General features: G+C 35.7%; 1 protein-coding gene and 1 non-coding gene across 2 annotated transcripts; both read right to left on the bottom strand.

The window, feature by feature from the left end:
- Positions 1 to 127: 127 nt before the first annotated feature.
- Positions 128 to 199, bottom strand: Trnaq-cug (transfer RNA glutamine (anticodon CUG)). The gene has a single exon. It is a non-coding gene; the product is annotated as a tRNA-Gln (tRNA).
- A 14,636-nt stretch (positions 200 to 14,835) lies between these two features.
- LOC126371120 (uncharacterized) lies at positions 14,836 to 15,446 on the bottom strand. Its single transcript, XM_050016336.1, has one exon. The coding sequence runs from the start codon at positions 15,368 to 15,370 to the stop codon at positions 15,002 to 15,004; it is 369 nt and encodes a 122-aa protein (XP_049872293.1). The 5' UTR covers positions 15,371 to 15,446; the 3' UTR covers positions 14,836 to 15,001.
- Between the last annotated feature and the right edge of the window lie 5,681 nt (positions 15,447 to 21,127).

The raw sequence follows: 21,127 nt of genomic DNA, 5'->3' as shown, positions 1-21,127 counted from the left end.
TAAATATTTTTCAAATTATGGCATCACTGCTACAAAAACCATTATACTTACATATCCAATCAATCAATCATGTCCAATTCATATAATCTGGAAGAATTAGAGAAAACAAATGAAATTAACAAAAGTCAGGTTCCACCGAGATTTGAACTCGGATCGCTGGATTCAGAGTCCAGAGTGCTAACCGTTACACCATGGAACCGCTTGCATAGCGCGGCCAATTTTGCGTACACATTGTCTCACCAGACAGTTTTGTCAGCCAGCCAAATTAATTTACACGAGGCTAAAGAGAAGTAAAACTAGATGAGATAGCTTCATTTTTTGAAATCTATCGACCTACTTACACATATACCTACATTGGAAAGTTGCGCAATATTCACATGCTGATTATAGATTTAGTATTAATAATTTTGACAAGACAACAGTATTTTAAATCGGCTTAGAAAGTACTTATTTTAAATTCTATTTGGCTATTGTTTTTCACTTTAGTTAATACTAATACTAGTTAATACTAAAGTGAAATATAATAGCCTAAATATTGGATTTAAAAGAGGTTTTTGTTTAGTACGTAACGGTCATCGGTATGTTACGGTATGTATTTGACGTGTAACAAAGTTATGAACAAAAATGATTACATTATGATTATCATTATTATGATTAAATAGGTACTTATGGTTATCATTTCGTACTACAAAAAAAAACACATTAAGGTACCTACATATCTATCTGGGGGCACGGGAGTGCCCCCGCCAAGACTAGCTAAGCGAAGCACAAGAGCAGGACACTACATACTTTTTCTCGAAACGTTTCGTCTATTTTTGAACCCTCATAACTCAGTTTTGGATTATACCAGATAAACATAAATTCTCAGGATACATAATCGACAATAGACTTATTAAATATATAAAGTTTCAAATGCATAGCATACTTTATATTTTATTGTTATGTAAAAAGCCCCGATTTTGACACTCACTGATTCTCTGTCACACTGACTGACTAACGATCATCATAATTTATAAGGTAAGTACATTCAGATGTCTTGGAAAGCTGAAATTTATAATGTAAGCTAGTCATCATACACTATGTACCTATGCACAACGTATGCTGTACAGAAACCTTGACTAATCAAATCAAAATGACGAAGCCCCAGTTCTGCTATTGACCTTTGATCGGCAAATTGGAAACAAGGTTATCTTCGCAGGTATTTTTATTTCCTGTACTCAATTTGCCGATAAGTATATGTATCTGTGCAAGAATTACAATTAATTCCATCTGAGGCAAATCAATGTCAAGTAAAAAAAATATATAATTTATTGTGGCTTTAGATTCGCTATCATAAAACTTGTTATATGTATCTACACGAGTTTTGACAAAAGCAACTAGACGCATAGAGCCAATGATCCGAACATTTCAGCCAAACGTTCCGTTCAGTAATAGTCAAACTGTATAAATTTCGGTTATTCTGTGAATTCACTATTCGGGACATCTCTTTTTTTACGAATGATAGGCACAATATTATGGTAGACGCTGGAACGTGCTTACCTATAAAGTGCTTATTCACTCTTGCCTTGAAGAGGCCCATATTGATCTTATATAATAATTATGATATCCCTACGATGTAAAACAATCATACATAAAAGAAGAAGCTACGAAAGCACCTGTTAAAACCAAACAGACAGATTTCCATCATAGGCGGGCCTTTAAAACTGCCTTCCTTTTCTCAAGGGAGCTTCTACCCTGTGATATATGAAGCTCGATAACCAAACCTCAAGTAGTAATCACCATTTAACCGTCGACCACACCTTAATGAATTAACTGATTAGTTTAATTAAAAAAGTAACTCTTTCGCTACCTGAGTGCTAAGGTGCTTAGGGACCGCGATGTGTGGATTAAAAATCTATGTAGAGTCGGTTACAAAATGTTGGTCAGTTTAGTCCAAATACAAATTATGCATTTTTTAAATCCGTGAAAGCCCTATTTGCAGAACGCGTAAATTAATTTGACGGTATGAGTTTGACGTCATGTCTCGATCATATAATTGTGTTTTCTAAGATTTGTGCCGCTGTAGGCTCGCCCCCTATTATAACGGAATTAAACATAGCTGGCGAAGAGTGGGCGTATATTACTGTATCTACACCTCTGCCTTATTTATCTATCTATGTTATGTTATGTTACAATTTTTTGGACACCACGACAGATACAACTACATAGGCACGCCTACAGTCCCTATCGATATGGGCAAAGCTATAGACTCCCAGTCAACAATTTGTAGCCTTACTTCATAATGTCCTAAGATGGACAATGATGAGTCATGTAAATTATTGTGACAAAGTACGTAAAAGTATGGCTAAGAGACGATCTTAGCCAATCGATTTAGCACTGTATAACATTCATCTTCAATTCCCATTTCATTAGTTTTCCTTTTGCAACTTTAATATGTATCAACAAATTGAGGAAAACTGAAAGTAGTAAACTGTCCTTTTAAATAAGTGTTAAACTCGTTACTCATGTAACCGGTCTGCAACCCTTTGGCGTGGAGATGTTTATCAGTTACACGCGCTTCGACCGTACATTACCAGTGAATTATTATTTCTGATTAATAAACTGCTCGTCCCTAGGGAATGTCGTGAAGTACAGGCGTTAAAACCGACGTGTGACGACGTCGATATTGTACTGGTATTTTTTTAAAATATTGCAATTTTATTAGGTAAGTAAGTATGTAATATTATTGAGGGTTTTGTCACCTTTTGTGCCTTTGTAAAAACATGTGAGACTCTAATTTTACAAATGTAGCTCCAAACTCCTGATTAGCGCAAATAGAGTCAGCTACAGGCAGAAAAATCCGTATTGCGTATATTTTGTAGCAATCTAATGCAATTGTTTTAGGTTTACGCGGTTATTATCATAATTAAAACACATAATAACGGGTTCTTACCGCGTTTGAAATAGGGATATGAGACTCCCGATATTTCGACACTGTTGCAAGTGCCATGATCACGGGATGACTGCCATCCCGTCAAACGCGGTAAGAACCCGTTATTATGTGTATTAATTATAATCTAATGCAAGCTTGATCTACTGAGTTCCAAAACTAGAATTCCTTTCTTGTCTCCAAGAGTCATACCTAAATAGAATCCCTAAATTCACGATAACTTAAATGGAATAGATCAAAATCATTAACTACTTAACTAAATAAACTTCAAAATTCGCAAATTCAGACCCAAAAATATCAGTATTTAACCCTATTAAAGTTTTGGTACTTCATCAATAATGGAATTTGATGTTTTTTCATTAGGCAACAGAGCTCCCGTGGGGAAGGTGCGGGTTATTTGGGAGTGCTCATTGACGAGTGACGGTTTTTAGGGTTGATTTTAGGTTGTGGCCAAAATTATACAACAGGGGACTAGTTTTGGCACGCGTTTGGACTGTTATTATAAAGCCTGTGGCCTAGTTCTTTTTCATTTGACTTATTCTACACTTAGGCGTGGCTACTTGTCTAAATCAGTATCTCACTAGACACTGAACTGCCTATCAATTCAATGATAACCTGAATGATAGTTTCAATCTCAGATTTTTTTTCTCCTAAATGGCTTCTGTCGACAGGGACAATTCTGCCAGCGTCAGGGTTAGGAAATATACATTTTCAGTGTACAGGAGCTCCAGAAGTTTAGGCCAAATGATCGATAGAGTGTAACCTAAGAACAAACAGACAGAAACACATGAGTTAGTAAATCTCAGATATCAATAATAGTATCAATAACAGTTTTAGGCACCTACTTGACAATTGTAATTTTTTTAGAGGAATTGAATCGATGCGTCATTATCTGCGTGTTTATCAGCGATATGTATGGTAACTTCTATAGGCAGACGAACTACAAATTATAAAGATAGAGGCCTTAGATACAAGATAATAAAATCTATAATCTAATAATTTATTTAATGATCATAACTATAATGTACACGGAAAACATTCAACACGTAAAGTACGTCTAGGGCCCTGTGCCAAGGTTTTTCTTGCAGCTTATTTTCCCCAGCTATATAGGTTATGAGGAGCAGCAGTAACTTTAGGCGGATGAGACGTTGGTTATGTAAAATATGACGATTTAAAGTGTAACTATGTTACCTACTAAATAAAGATATTTATGAATTTGAATATATTAAGTATATACAAAAAAAGCTACACTAATAAGTAGGTACAACTTGATAGTACACTAAACTACACCAGCTAAACGAGTAAGTACTTAGTTCAATCGACACTATCAACCAATTGATAACCAATTACGTTGTCCCTGATTACCAAGAGCAATCAATGATAAGTGACGTAGCAACATAACAAGTCAACAAAACAGTTGATAAGTATATGAAAATAAAACTCACGCGCATGTATTTAGTCACGCTACGTCATAATCATAAAGGGGATATTTTTTTTTCAGTGCCAACTGATTAAATAGGTATAATAATTTGCAAAAAAATATGTTACCTTTAACTCGAAACTAATTACGAGAAAATGTGTTTTTATGATACTTTCTTTCATATAAGTACCTAATGTTAGATAGAACAGAATCGATCGACTTAATATCGAATGATGCATCACTATGCTATGCTATTGTATGCTATGGTTTTACCTAAATAAACTTTATTATTATTTTTTATGCTAATAAATGTCACAAAACTATTTTTTTTTTGTTTTGGTTTTCCCCGAAGGGTAAGGCAAAGGGTACTATGCCCATACAGCCATGTCTGACGTATTTTTTTTCTTGATGATTAATGAAATGATGAAAGGTGATGATGATGAAACCTAAGCCCCCACCCTCGGAGTAGACTCCTACTCCGAACCCCAAACGAATTAACTCAAAAGTCCGCATAAACTTTTGAGTTATGAAGCGGCTTCCCGGCACGAAGCGAAAATAGGCAGATACACTTTGTTTATTGAATACTCCAATATAATAACACTCGCGAATGTCTTCCGACTAACTTAATGCGATCATTAACCACAAAACACCACTTCGTATTAATTATTTAGATTACTCAATGAAGAAAGCAACTGTCCCGTTCCCGTTTCCCGCCGAAAAGCCTGTCACAACACTAGCTTACGTACTTTTGACAGATCAAATTTTTACCGCGCACTGAGACTAAGTATGAGGGACTTTCCAGGCGACGTTCCATAAAAAAAAATATAGATGGCGGAAAAAACTGTACAGTACATAACCATAGATAAAAAAAATTTTCCACTAATTCCAGGGTTATCCATCTACAAACTGTTATCAGTTTAGGGTTTTGTAGATACCAAACTCATATGGCAAATGGACAGTTTTCAAATAATCGAGAGTATCCACTCGTTCGTCGTACTGTGGGACAGAGAAGTGTGAACTACATACAATAAGTACACGCACTCAGTTTTGTGGTAAGGGGGGCTAAGAGGCCACTTTTGATGAATCATAAATTATTTCTATTATGAATTGAATTGCAAATCGTAAAATGGCCACTTATGGATTTTCATATTTCAATTCATATTCTATATTTTTTCTCTGTATTTTGTGTCCATTGTGCTCAATAATATATCTATCTATCTATCTATCTATCATATTACGATTCATAACATGAATTCCCAATTTTGACAGTTCTCTATGGAAAGTCGTAAAATGGCCAACTTTAAGATGAATTGCAAACGTCAAATAGCTGAATTGCTTCAATAATGCTCGGAATTCAGGAAATGATTTGGATTAAGGTGAATAACTTCACCACACTTCACTTTTTTTTCTTTTTTTTTTTCTTCTCCTGACTGAGACAACTTGCACCCACTGTTGATACGAAGACGGACATGCTGATTTTATTAATAAAATCTCGTATTCAAGCTAGTTTCCATCCAGATCAATTTGAGGTCTCAATGTTTACCCGGATCAAAATTAATTGGGTCGTGTACTAGGTTCAACATAAATTATGAAATTCTGATACTTACTTAATAAAGACAGATATAAAACTAATGTTAAACTTTTTCTTTTTAACTTATTTATGAATTTTTAACAAGAGAGCGATTTTATGACGTTTTTCTATGGCGTTACAGTACTGTATGCTTTTCCATAGTAATTTCGTGTTTTGGCGTTGAGTAGCTTTCTCCGGCCAACTAGTTAATGCCATCTGCGGAAAATCTATAATAAGTCACTTTAAAAAAAAGGCGTTTAGTAGAAAATAACTGATTTGACTAGTTGAAAATAAACCTATTGAAATAAATCTAGGTTTCATAGAAGAAATCATTAGAGGTTTAAATTTTGTCCCACATTAAGAAATCCTAGGTCGTCCCAAACAATATGCTTCTTTCGTTCCAAGATATAATTTTAAGCATTTTGTTCCCGCTTCGTCCTTTTTTTAATAAAGCTTTAAATTTGCTTTGGCCAGACTTATCATTTTGTACAATCAACAAATAACTAAGTAATGAAAACAAGTAAACCGACTTTAAAATCTATCGCATAATAAGAAATAAGGTTTAATATTTTTGGTTTTTTTTTATTTTATACTTTAGTAGTATTTTTTTAATTTACTATGTTGCATTGTATACTTGAATATACTTGTGATTTGGGACGAAACACAATTTCAATAGTGATATGGGACAAACTAGGATTTTTAGAATGCGGGACAAAACAGGACAAATGAAGTTAGAAGTGATTTCCGAAATAGACGCTTATATGGTTTTCACTATAAGACAACTAAATAGTTTCATTAATAGTTTGATCAACTAACTTGAATGTTGTATACGCCTGTAATGGTATAACATACAGTCATTGTTCGTTGAATTTTATTCATGTAATTTTTATGTATATACCGATGGTGTATCTTAAATAAATAAATAAAATAAAAAAATTAAGCCCATTCAATGGTTTCTGTGCGAAGGTGTATCTAACATCCATTTTTAAAAACTTTCAAGCTCATAATATTATAATTCTTTTTGGTTGTTGTGGTGTACGAGTGCATGCTTCCGTCTAAACTCACCGTAGTAGACTCACTATTTACCGCTTCTATTATAGTAATATGTGGATATTCCAGTTGGTTATACATTTAGTTATTAGGCTAATATTATCTTAAATATAACCCATATAACTGTTTTTTATCCCTAATAAAAAAAAATGAAAATGCTATGTATAGGTAGTTAGGTGGTGTTAGGCAGGTTGGCCGCTGCAAGGATAATCTCTGCAGGTGGGGATATCTGGTTGATGATTGCGAGTGTGGAGTATCACCACAAACTATGGCTCACCTTTTGTGCTGTCCTAAGTGCCCTAACACCTGCACTATTAAAGACCTTTACGAAGCCACTGACAATGCCGTAAGCGTGGCCAATTATTGGTCAGCAAAAATTTAGTATCGATCGCCATCGACTCGCAAAGAAGAAGAAGGTAGTTAAATGTAATATAGGCAACTTATAAAATTCTGACATCCATTCTGGTCATACCAGTACCATATCAAACCATTTCACGACCAATTTAATAGGTGGTTAGTGTGACATCAAATACAGGGCATGTTATGGAGTCCGACGCGACGTATCATACCCATTTACCTAATAACCACTAACAAGTGGAGTAGGGAGACCATGAACATTTTTAATTCTAGGATATTTTTTGCGTTTGTAGATTTTTTGTAAGTAACGTTTGTATATATAACGTTTACTACACTCCCATCTGAGCTATTATCTAAGAGCTGTTACACATACAAGTAGTATGGGTTCCTGTCTCCCTCATAAGTCCGTACATACATAATGGAAGTTAATGTAAACTGTTCTAAGAAAGAAAAATAAAGCGGATAAGTATTATTAATTGATTGATTGATTGAAAACTAAACTTCTTCTTCTTGTCGTTTCGGTGGCATTCATCACCAAACAAACTTATTTTATTTTATTTTTGAGTGGGACTTATATAGGCTGTTTATGTTTTATGTTATTTACGTGTATTTATTATTATATTATAATTGTTTTAACGGTTAACTGGAAACTAGTTATTAAATTAGACTAGATAAAAAAATGACAAATATGTTCAAGTATTTTTTTATTTGCATTTTCAATAATACACTTTTTATACAAGACACATAAAAACATTGATACAAACCGCTCTATTTAAGTACTTAAGTACTAAAGCGTAATTTTAAACCCAACACTATAAATTATCTCTGACGTCATGCCTCGTACTTTACGTTTATTTACGTGATAACGTGAACTTGATGAATAATCATAATAGTAGGACTGATAACGTTATCAATTTATTACAAACTCCCACGGTGAAGTGGACTTAAAAACTTACATATAAGTACCTACTTTATTATATTCCGTAGTTTCTAATTGAAGTTCCTGAAGTTTCTAAACCGCATATTCGATTCAGAACAATCGAAAATGAACAGCGCAATTCTGTTTTTATTATTTATATTTATAAGAAAAACAAAAGACTGAAAAACAAATGAACCACTTGTTGAGGTTTAGCTAAGCTAAGGTGAAATTAATTTGAATTTGGAATTCCTCAAACTTTACACCAGCCAATATAAGTAATATTATTTGATGAATATTCTTAATAACAGCGGGCTTAGCACCGTGAACACGCGACTCTTTCTCTCCGCGACAGAGATCATCTGTCTCTTTCTATGCAGTACTGTGAGAAAGTGACGGGTGACGTATGTCGAGGCGAGAAAGAGTCGCGCGCTTACGGTGCTAAGCCCGCAGACCTTTTAGTAAGATTATTAACGTAAGTACTTTATCTATGCATAACATTCCTATTTATGGAACTTTAATATTTAGTTGTCGTAGTCTGATAAAATCAGCATAGTGAGATAAGATTGAGAGAACATACGGAAATAGGCAGTCAAGATAGAAAATAGGTATTATGAAATTACTTTTTACAAAGGATGTTATTATGACTTCATGACTGACTAATTATAAATCCCTTACGAACGTGATCAACATGACAGAATCGCTACATGGTATAAAACAAAGTCGCTTTTTCTGTCCCTATATCCCTATGTACGCTTAAATCTTTAAAACTACGCAACGGATTTTGATGCGGTTTTTTAATAGATAGAGTGATTCAAAAGGAAGGTTTATATGTATATAACTTCCATTAAATAGTGGAGAAATACTGTTATTTTTGAAGTTTTTAATGTGATGTCGTAAATAATTTCATTTTTTCCTCAGCATTGCACCCGAGCGAAGCCAGGGCGGGTCGCTAGTAACTAATATTATAACACTTCAAAAATAACTTTGTATTAATCAGTTACATTACTTTGATAATTATTTTATCAAAGATTTTTATATTCAAACTGCTTGTGTTCCCAAGCATGTCGTAAAATCCGACAGAGGGATTGTGTCTTTTATAACACGTCGGTGGATAAGTACGTAAAGTCTGTTTGTTCCTTCTTTCTTGTATTACTAAGCTATTCATTACGTTTTTATTTAAATACATAAAATGATATAAGTACAAACGTCTTAAACTGATATAAATATGTAAGTTTCCGAACTGATAAAGGAAATAACCTATAAGTATCACAGTATAAAATAATAATAGTAGGTATTGTAAACAATAAAAATACCGCGGATGAAAAAGTTTTTTTTTTTAAATTAAATATGACCTGTCCATACATTAACGTAAGTAAGGATACATAAAAACACGCCTGTAATGCCTAATGAGATGAGGGAAATTTCGCAAAACGACAGTGTAATCGAATAAAATACATGGAATTGGTACAACGTGACGTGTCAATGACATAAGCACAATGTAACTAGAAGTAGCAAAAAATAATAAAGACACCTCATCATTTCTCTACCTTAGCCTTACCCCGTTTTTCACAGGGTCCGCTTGCCTAACCTGAAGATTTAACAGGTCCGGTTTTTTACAGAAGCGACTGCCTGTCTGACCCTCCAACCCGCGAAGGGAAAACCAGCCCAATACAGGTTAGGTCACATACCTTCGAAAATGCATTTCTAGGGAATGTGGGTTTCCTCACGATGTTTTCCCTCACCGCTGAGCACGTGATAATTATTTATGATCCAAACATGCATTCGAAACCAAATTCGACAATCATTGGTTTAGGCCTGTGCTGGATTCGAACCTGCGACCTCAAAGTGGGAGGCAAGCGTTCTAGCAACTGGGCTACCATATAAGCCTTCTACAACACACCTAAGAATATCCAAAGATTTCTTTTAACGCATGGTCACCCGAATCTGTCATATTCGGCAGTTACCTGCGATGTGGTGTAATTATTGTGAATGTGTTAACTAGCAGTTTAAATTGCCTTCTGACACGGAATGGCTTAATCTTTATAGGGGAGGACAAGCCCTGGACTTTACTAGACCAACATTTTAATTATTACTAAATAAGTTGTTAAATAAAGCCTTGAGCCTTGGTCGTGAGCCTTGGGGGAAGCCTGTGTCCACCAGGGGACGATGTCCGGTATTTACTGTATCGATGCGCATGCTTTGAAGTTTGGAATGAAAAACATAGAACGCGAGACTGACATAGTGATTGTGTCATTTCTAGATAATGAAAAATTACTTAGGTTTAGGTATACATTATTTATAGTTATATTTTTTACTTTATTATACGGGATGTTAGTGGCATTGTAATGAAAACATTGAGGGTTGATTCAGACCAGGATTCTGAGTTTGATTTCAAGTGGAATTTTCCGTCGCAAAAGTATGTAACTGAAAATAATTTTAAAAAATTACTAAAATTTTCATAAATTTTCCGACAGGAAATTCCATGTGATATCAACTCAGAATCATGGTCTGAATCATGTGTCACTAACACTGATACGTACTTGTATGGCTATCTGTACGTACTTGTACGTGTGTAAGTGATATTTCAACGAATACTGAGAGGGAAAATTCAGCTCATTATTCTGAGTTAATATCAACATGGACTGAATCATCCCCCTCAGTATTAGTTACGATGTTACTAACACCCTGTATACCACTTATATTTGAAACATAGGTATTAAATATTCTAATTCAGAGAACAGATGTGAAAAACGATAAGAACAAATCATGAAAGTATTTCCTCGAAAAAAGTGACCGAATGATCGTACTCAGAAATTCGGGACAGGTGCCAAGTGTGCTAAATCTAATGCTAGACAACTTCTGTGGTATTGTTAGATAGGTGCATATTAGGGAATGCAATCCCGATCTCGTCTAATTTTTAGGGATCAATTCCGAAGCATAATATGACGAGATCCCGAAATTTTCGGATTGATATTTCCAATTCCGCGGGATCTCAAATTAGCGATCTCGATTCGGGATTGCATACACTAGTAGATATAATCTGTCATAATCTAATATAAAATGTTGTTGCTTGAGCCAATACATACATTCATACATGTGCTCATGACTATTTTATCCAATTGAGGTAGTCAGAGGTACGTACGTCCATCACAAGTTGAACTAAATACCCACAGCTCACCGAGCTTTCTGTTAGACCAACGAAATAGGCGGACCACCATATGACCATAAGGTGTGATAATACTACTGCTCTCAGGTGGGGAGGTAAGTACTCGTCGTAATTAAACAATTCAGCAATTCTCTTGAATAATGTTATATTTTCATAAACAATGTTAACTCTCCAACTCTTCATAACAGATTACCGCAACCGAACAAAATTCCACGTCACCGCCTTTTAAAAAGGCGGGAAAACGTTCCCGTTCGAAAAAGAAGAAAACAAATGAAATAATATACCAGTTCCAAATTAAAAATAATAAAGTCGTGACACAGATTCACGGCTTTATTCCGTCTGTTATTAAGTTATATAATCTAATAATAATTAAATAATAAAATAAACATTACGAACCCTAACAAAGGTGTTATGATAATATGTATTTAAATGCATATATAAGTCACTGTGGTCCTGTGGTACACCAGCTTGCTTCTCAATCGGGGAGAATAGAATAGAATAGTGCACCAATGAGTTAAAACTTTCACTAGCACAGTTGGCTCGACCATTATAGACGGCGTTACGGCTCACCACCTTACACGTTGGTCTAACAGAAAGTTCGGTGCGGCGTGGTTAGTTCATCTTGCGAAGGATGTTTGGTGACCTTTGACTATCCCATTGGGATAGTCTCGTGATCTTATATTATGTTTTTGTAGTTTTTTACCTGGATTGAAACTAGCTTGTTTAATTGACTATTGCGAAGTTTTGTTGGAGGCTTTCCTCCAACCACATCAGAATGTGATTTTGGAAAAAACGCTTACGAGGTTTTACTAACGATAACTGGAAAGGACTCTGTACCGATCTGTTACTCAACCGTGCAATGCAAGTCACAATCTTATCGACATTACTCGTCGAAAACCCGTTGAGTCACATTTCTTTACAAACATAATATTCGTCATAGTTCCGAGATCTTCAAACTGTAGTACTTACTTCTGAAAACATTTTGGACATCATCCAAGGCAAAGATTTATGCTACTTACTTTTTTTTATTCTGGTTTTTACTGACATTCACTAGATTTAAAAATTTATGAGAGCTTTATTATAACCGTCATGTTTTCGAGAAAAACGTTACATTGACAGAATTTCAGGAAAAACTAAAATGAACAACAAAAAATACTTCTTTATACTTTTAAATAAGTCTCTCTCTTTATTTAAGAGCTGCGCTCTTGTCGGTGGAGTAATCGCCATTCCTCTCTTCTTTCCGCTAAATCCTTCACCTCCTGATACGCCACGACCTGCACCTTCTCTTTTATTTGTTTCATAAATGTTCTCTTAGGTCTATCCCTTCCTCTCTTAAAACAACTCTCTTATTAGTAAGGAAACAGTATTCTTAAATCACATTCGCATGTTTATTTTTGTTAACTTTAAATATTCCGTTTGTTACCAGTGCGATTTATATACTTAGATATAACTTGGTGGATAGATAGTTTACGACCTAAAGAAGACCATGATAGTTTTTATTCCGGAAATTGCCCCCTAAAAGGATGAAAAGGGGGTGGAAAAAACGTGCTGCGCGCGATAACTGAAATCCACGAAATCAGTCGCGGGCGGAAGGCGGAAAGTTAGTGTAATAAAATAAGGGAATATACTGAAATATATTCCGATTCCGGAAAAAAAATCTGCGTCACATAACTTGTATTTCCCTAAAGGAATATACAATATACCTTTTACCATTATTACAAATTATTATAATTATAGCATCACCACAAAGGAAATCGCAACCAAACTTATAGATCAACTTCTGATGATTCGTAGCTAAATCCGCTTGTAGTTTGATTGGCCTTTGAGCTTATGTTATGTCATAGAATAACGAATAATACTACGTATAGAACGGCACACTTTGAACCGGTCTTACTTTAGTCTTCAATCGTTTGTGTGTGTGTACGTGTTCAATGTTTTTGTATGAAGAGTCCGGGATGCGCATAAAATATAAAGAAAAACAAATTGGTGCTATAAGAATTCCGTTTCTCCTCTATTTTCTGTTCTGATGTTTCTCTTTTTGAGGTTCGGGACCCAAAAATACACGTCGTATAAAAGTGCCCAGTTGGGCGCGATAAGCGCTAATTGAGGGAAATCGTCGACCACGCCAGGGGTCAGTATCGGGATCCTGAAGTGTTTGGTGTCGCGAGCTGATTGGTTGCGATTTGGATAGATGCGTTACATAGGTATGTATGTTTTTCCCCGAACAATTGCGCTTGCACAACGAGGACAGTTGGAATCGCGTGAGTCGCGGAAACAGTTCCAGTTTAGACATAACTACACACCGGACACTTCATACAAATAACCTCGTTTTACAAAGACACTACATTAGCATTATCGTACACGCGCATATGTGTGTGTGACGTCTGACACCATACGATTCAGGTGTAACAAGACTATGTTCGATTGTTAACTTCGGCCATGTATATTATAAGTTACGTCAAAAAAAGCACTATTATGTATTCTATTATCAAATCAAATCAAATCAAATATACTTTATTGCACAGAACTACATATCACTAGGGAATGTTTATCTATTGTATTTTTGTGGCTCGACCCCTGTTAGGTGGGTACGGGACTTCATGTACTAATACTTCATAGATTAGGTAATAGCTACTAGGTAACTACCTACCTACAATACATATGTATATAAAATAAACATACATAACATAACATAAACAGCCTATATACGTCCCACTGCTGGGCACAGGCCTCCCCTCAATCAACCGGAGGGGGTATGGAGCATACTCCACCACGCTGCTCCAATGCGGGTTGGTGGAGGTTTTTTACGGCTAATAGTCGGGACCAACGGCTTCCGCCGCTTCGGCGGCGGATAAAATAGAAGTAATTATAAAAAAATACTTAAACAACACCTTTTAGACTCGTGTCTTAGCTAATTTATGTTATTAATTGTTAAATTCACTGTGCTCCTACTTACAATTGACTATTAGATATAAGTTCATATTATTAGTAGAGACTCTTTCCTGCAGACAAACTGTTTAAACAGTTTTGCAGGGCATCGAAATTGTATTTTTAGTAAGTATTAAGATTTAATAAATAAATAAATAATAAACATAACTAACGAGAAGTGGATGTATAGGTTTAATACACACCTCTGCCTACCCCTTCGCGGATACAGGCGTGATGTTATGTTATGTAATTATGAATAGTATTAAAATAGAAAATATAAGTGAGTAAGAAAGTAGAGATGATATTAAATTTCAAGTAGGCAATTCCAAACTTCACTACGTTATAACCTGTTTTTAACTGTAATCTATGAGATAAAAGTAACGCAAACAACTTTATAATGGAATTAATATTTTTTTTAAGATAAAGCTTCACTGTGGTATCTATCACTACTTACTATGGACTAGAGATGAGAAACTTAATTAGTAAAAAACATGAGATTAATCTTTTAAAACATCTTTATTTCTCAACACATAAAAAAACAGTTATAAAAACTGCAAACAAACGGTATCTCCTATCCGGTCACTAGAGCTGACCAAATGGCCCGAAAAAAAACGAATAACTTCGTTCACATCACAAAAACCAAGTCCAAATGACCTTTCACATCAACGCATGACGAACGAGAAGATGGACTCGATGACGTCATCGAGGTCCTTACTGAAGGGGGAGAGCTGAGCTTCGTAAGTATCTGACTTGTCTTTTCCGTCCACCATCAGATGGCAGCTTGGCCCGCACAGTTGGACTCGGTCGCCTTTCCATCGCTTGCTTATAGTCACAAGACCACTGCCTCCAGTCAAGTTGATCACTCCATAATTATCTGTCACTTCCACCCGGCAGTCGTTACCAACTACTTCAATCTCTCCATGGTTGTAGGCCACACGCACTATACAAGCATTTCCAACGATCCTCAACCTGCTCTGGTTAAGCTCCATAGTAACTTTCTTCTTATTTCCGATTATCGAATACTTTTTCATTTTTGAAAGGTTGTTTTGGAATGTTTAGAAAAGACGTGCGCTCGCTGCGGTGAGCTCAGTAAAAATGATTTGAATTTCGAACGCGCGCTATTTATAATGAGACGGTGAGTCGGCGCACGCGCCGCGATAGGGACTCCCCTCTCGCTGCGTCACGCCATTCATGAAGAGTCAATGTATTTCGACTGTTCAGATTACCGTTAGATCGATTGTAGGTATAACCTTAATTTTTTCAATAGGTAGTTATTCCCCGCAGCAGCAAAATAGATTGAAAGGATTATTTGTTCAGCAATTACGAGTAAAATACGGTAAGTTTGTAAACAGAAAAGGGCTTTCCCTACAATTTAAGGAAAATCGTTTCGCTAAAATCGGCATCCTGCCTATAAGCATGCCTGTATGAAGTAGCGGAATTCGAGGAACAAGGGACATTACTTACTAGGTATTTATATGTTTCAGACACGTGTTTGAAAGTCTGTAGTAGGCACATTATACAGTCATGAGCAATATCATATACCCACTTTAGTACCCTGTCACACCATCATATTTCATATTTAATGAGACTTACGGTTTAATTTGTCAAAAAAGTTAATGTGACATGGTTTCAGAGTGTATACATATTAGTACTCGTGAGTCGTGACCGTACATACCTACCTAATTCGTTTTTACAGGGTTTTCCTGGTCACATAATTAACTGTAACTGTAACGTCTTATTCAAAAAAGGAAGACTAAAGATAAACTGGGCGTAAAACGAAAATCCGCGCCACAAGCGTCCACGGACTTTAATGAAACTTATTGACAAGACATAGGTCACAACATCACTAATTAAAATTTAAGAACCACGCTCTTGTCGGTGTAGCAATCTCCATGCTACTTTTTAGGGAAAAATAGGGCTGTGGGTTCCCTCTTGCCTTCCGCCCCGCAGTACTCTATCTAACGCGAGTGTGATGGCGCGCAGAGTAGTCTATTTTAAAGCCGTACTCCTATCCTCCGCCTCTGAAGACATAGGTAGGTACCTAATAGTTCTAGGTATGCAGAATCTACGAAACAAGGGCGCCGGCCGCGGGACATCTTTTGGGTATCTATAGCATGGCTGGGAGTTGAACACTAACTAAATGTATGCATTTAGCAGTTTTATAAACGCTGCCTGACCCTAGATGTCAACTTCTTTTAGATGTGACTACTTAATTGTAAATGGCATTAACTACTTGGCCAGGCTTGGCTTGGAGTTCGCTGAGAGTTGCCATCCGGTACTGAATTTTAACCATTAGCATAGAATAAAGAATAATAATACTACGTACAGAGTGGCAACTCTCCGCCCCCCATCAGCGTCTGAGCTAGGTTTACCTCACCCCCTCGAACACAGTTTAGACTTGAATCGTATGGTGTCAGACGTCACACACACAGATGCGCGTGTACGATAACGTCAATGTGTGGTGCCTGTGTAAAACGAGGTTGTTTGTATGAAGTGTCCGGGGTGTTCCATTAGCATAGAATAAGGAATAATACTACGTACCACGGAGCCTGCAGTGGGGCTGCACAAGGAAACTATAGTAGGTAAATATTTTTTTTTATTTTTTTTTGGTTAGGTAGTAAAATAGGTAGCTACCTACCTATCTATATCTAGATAAGATTTAATGACAATAACAATAAGCGGCAAAAAGGTGCACCTGTATTGTAATAATTGTGATTACTGCGATTTGTACTTATTTCAATTGTCTACTTATAAGGGAATTCACCTACGGTTTAGTTGCATTTTTTTATTGCTTAATTACCTGATAAAAATCACAATGTCAAGTAAACAACATGTAAATGACACTTTTGTATTATTTAGCAGTTCTTTTTTCGTTCGTTTTTAATTAGCTATTATACTTACATGCATACATAAGCAGCCTATTTACCACTGCTGGGCACAGGCCTCCCCTCAGTCAAACGGAGGGGGTATGGACCATTATACTTAGGTACCTAATAAACATGGCAATACGAACTTAACCTTAGAACTGTGCCTTTTTTATTGCGAATAAATGAATTTTAACCAACCCGCATTGGTGCAGGTGGAGTATGCTCCATACCCCCTCCGGATGATTGAGAGGAGGCCTGTGCCCAGCAGTGGGACGTATATAGGCTGTTTATGTATGTATGTAAATGAATTATAAATTACACACATACATAAACTCACGCCCGTGATATCTATAAGGACAGACAGGACCACAAGTAATCAGTAATCAAAGCATTTATAGTTGTACAGGTAGGTATAGTATAATGTTCATCATAATCCATGTTAGGACCTCATATCTGAGTGGACTGAGGTTGTTTTTTCGTGTCTTATGACTCTGCCTACCCCATTAGGTAACGGAACGATGTCTTTTTATTAAAATTTAATTACTTTTGACCACAATCTCACCTGATCTTATCATAGGAGCGAGAGTGTATACCTACCTACTACAGGAACCAACACCTCTGCTTACCCTTTTGAGGATACAGGCGTGGTCTTATGTTTGTTACGTTACATATGACTATCTTAACACTTATATCATCTCCCTAGCATTATCCTGTTTTTCACAGGGTCCGCTAACCTAACCTGAAGATTTGACAGATCCGGTTTTTTACCGAAGCGACTGCCTGTCTCACCTTTTAACCCGCGAAGGCAAAACCAGGCCAATACAAGTTACGTGACATACCTCTTAATAATTCTAACCTAGATATAAAGATAAAGTTCTTAACAAAGTGACTAACTTTTTTTATCAACAAATTCTGTAAATATTTGGTTGTCCTGAGAATTGAAGACAAAATTGTATTTTACGGCTGGTTACTCATCCTGATTACAAAGACCCATTCATTGGATAACAAGGACATTCCTCTGGTTGGAATTACCAAGATGATAGTCCAAAGCGTGCATCCGTTAAAACAACCTCTGTGGTGTTGTGGTCACCTAACGTAATACCAATAAGATGGTAGGTACAAAGTTCAATTTAATTTTGTAGAAAAAGCTTTTCTAAATAATTACATTTGGTCTTTTATTCCTTACTAGCGACCCGCCCCGGCTTCGCTCGGGTGCAATGCTGAGGAAAAAATGAAATTATTTACCTACCACATCACATTAACAAGCCATAGTTATGGCACGAGGTCGGTGTGCGCGGGCAAATTCGAAGTTCCTAGAGTCCATAATTATTATGGCGATAGAACTCTAAAAAAGAGACTTCCCTACTTACTGAATAGTTTGCCTGAGAACATCCGTCTAGAACCAAATAAAAGTAAATATAAAAAAATACTTAAACAACACCTTCTAGACTCGTGTCCTAGCTAACTTATTATTCCTAGTTAACTTATGTTATTAATTGACTATTAGATATAAGTTCATATTATTAGTAGAGACTCTTTCCTGCAGACAAACTGTTTAAACAGTTTTGCTGGGCATTGACAAATTGTATTTTTAGTATTAAGATTTAATAAATAAATAAAAAAAACAGTATTTCTCCACTATTTAATGGATGTTATTATACATAGAAACCTTCCTCTTGAATCACTCTATCTATTAAAAACAACCGCATCAAAATCCGTTGCGTAGTTTTAAAGATTTAAGCGTACATAGGGATATAGGGACAGAAAAATGTAGTGATCCTTAATGAGGGAATGCCCAATATTGTGACGTATATTAGCTGTTTCTTATGTAAATTTAAACAAACATTCGCTTGATTTTTACCTCCGAAAAAGAACCTTATAAAGTATGTCACATTACATAAATCGCGGACTCATTCTCATACTGTATCACACTCTATCAGAATGTTTTGAATACATTGAGCTGTGAACAAGAAATAGTAAGATCAAATGTCAAGGTAATGAAGTAATGTAAATCTAAATATATGTTGTTGTCCGATGTTTTAAGAGGGATTGTTATTGGAATTAGATTGCAAAAGTATCATCGGGGCTTTACCGTGCAACTTCCTTTTGGTCCGTTCCGCTATTTTTTTCTATGTAGGTAATTTATTTATTTATTCATAACCATGGTTAGGTCAAGGTTATAAATGCCTTTTGATCGTGTGTTTTTTTATTATAAGACTGGAATGGTCTTTGATTTGGATAATGTGTGTGTAAGAGACAGAGCATAGATAAGTATATTTCACGGTTGAATCGCAAAGTTCTAAGTCTAGTTGGAAAGTGGGTACTTACTAGGTATATCTCTTTGTTCCAAGTTATGTTTGAACTTGGGGGTTAAAATGGCCACATCGAAGCAATTCATCTAAGAAAGCAACATTATTGCTATTTGACATTTGTTTGCATTGCGCACTTACTTTTAATATGCGCAAATGTCAAATTGCAATATTGCATCGATGTGGCCATTTTAACCCCCCTGGTTACCTACTTTCGGCTCGGGCTCTTAACCACGGAATTCGAATTTAAAATTTTGGCCGTAGATAATAATTATTGATATCAGGTGGTTTCCTGGATTTGGGCTTGGTTAATGGCTAAAGGCTCGCCCCTTATTACATGGAACTTATAAATGGTAGTAGTACTACGTTTTCACTTCTACCTACCCCTTTGGGGATACAGGCGTAATGCCATGTTATATCGAACTTTGAATGACTTTTTTTGCCATAATATACAAGATACTATGTTTTCTTGTACATAGATTTGTAGTTGTGTTTTTTTTTATTTGGATAGGTACTGTATATTTTTTGGAATGTTTTTTGCGTCGCCATTTTCTTGTCTAAATGACGTAATTACGTGAATTATTTCAGATTATAGGAAATCACTAGGCATATCATTTTGACGTCATCAGGACAAACTTATATCCTGTTAAATCAGTTCAATAATCGGAATATGATTTACATTTCAGGTTGCCTACTGATAAAGGTGTTCGACCACATAATCTACTGCAAACAAACGCTTCGGCTTTTGATTTTAGAGTGGGTTTTCCTTAAACCTATTATTAGATTTACCAGGTCACTAAACTAAATTTAGAAGTTGATTGCCCTCTGAAATATTTTGATGTGTTTCATTATACGATTCTAGTAATTTCCGTAAAAAAAAACAATACAATACATAACGCTTTGTTGCACATTTAAACACAGCACATAACCCGACCTGCTGAGGTACCTACTTATACCTATTTCATTTTGAGATGAGTGATGTTAATATTCAGTTAAGATTTTAATGGAAATATCATGCAACAATTGTTTTTATATGATGCCCCTGCCATTATTATTAGTTAATTTATTAATAGGTAACCTAAGTAGAGCCGAAATCTACTTAGCCCTAAACTAGAAAGGTACATTTTTGCACAAAGTTTATTTTTATAAGTAAGGTAACGTAAGCAGCCTATTATTTTTTATCTTTAATAAGTTTTTTCTTTAATGTAAATTGACCTTCAATAAGTTTATGCATGATAATTACGTTGAATAAATGATTTTGATTTCTGTTTACCTCACCCCCCTCGGTCATATTTAAGTCTTCACTCGTATGGCGCCAGACGACACACACACAGATACGCGTGTACGATAATGTCAATGTGTAGTGTCTGTGTAAAACGAGGTTTTTTTGTATGAAGTGGCCGGTGTGTGCCTTTGCCCACTACGGTGTGTTTCTACAATGAATCCATAGTTTTCCTCATTCATATGATCAATCGCATTAACTTCCTTCTTCCGTATTTCCTGCTTTACGAATACCCACTTCTGTAAAATACAGTTTTATTACTAAGAAATCAATATGTTTAGTTTACTATCAATGTCTTAGTCATGCGTAGACTTTAATCATTATTGACTT

The sequence above is a fragment of the Pectinophora gossypiella genome, chromosome 1, assembly GCF_024362695.1.
Source record: "Pectinophora gossypiella chromosome 1, ilPecGoss1.1, whole genome shotgun sequence".
Taxonomy (NCBI): Eukaryota; Metazoa; Arthropoda; class Insecta; order Lepidoptera; family Gelechiidae; genus Pectinophora; species Pectinophora gossypiella.
The sequence above is the reverse complement of the archived record's forward strand: the minus strand, read 5'-3'. Positions and strand labels throughout refer to the sequence as shown.

Excerpts from the sequence above, each read along its gene's own strand:
- LOC126371120 (XM_050016336.1), bottom strand. The coding sequence starts at position 15,370 with ATGAAAAAGTATTCGATAATCGGAAATAAGAAGAAAGTTACTATGGAG.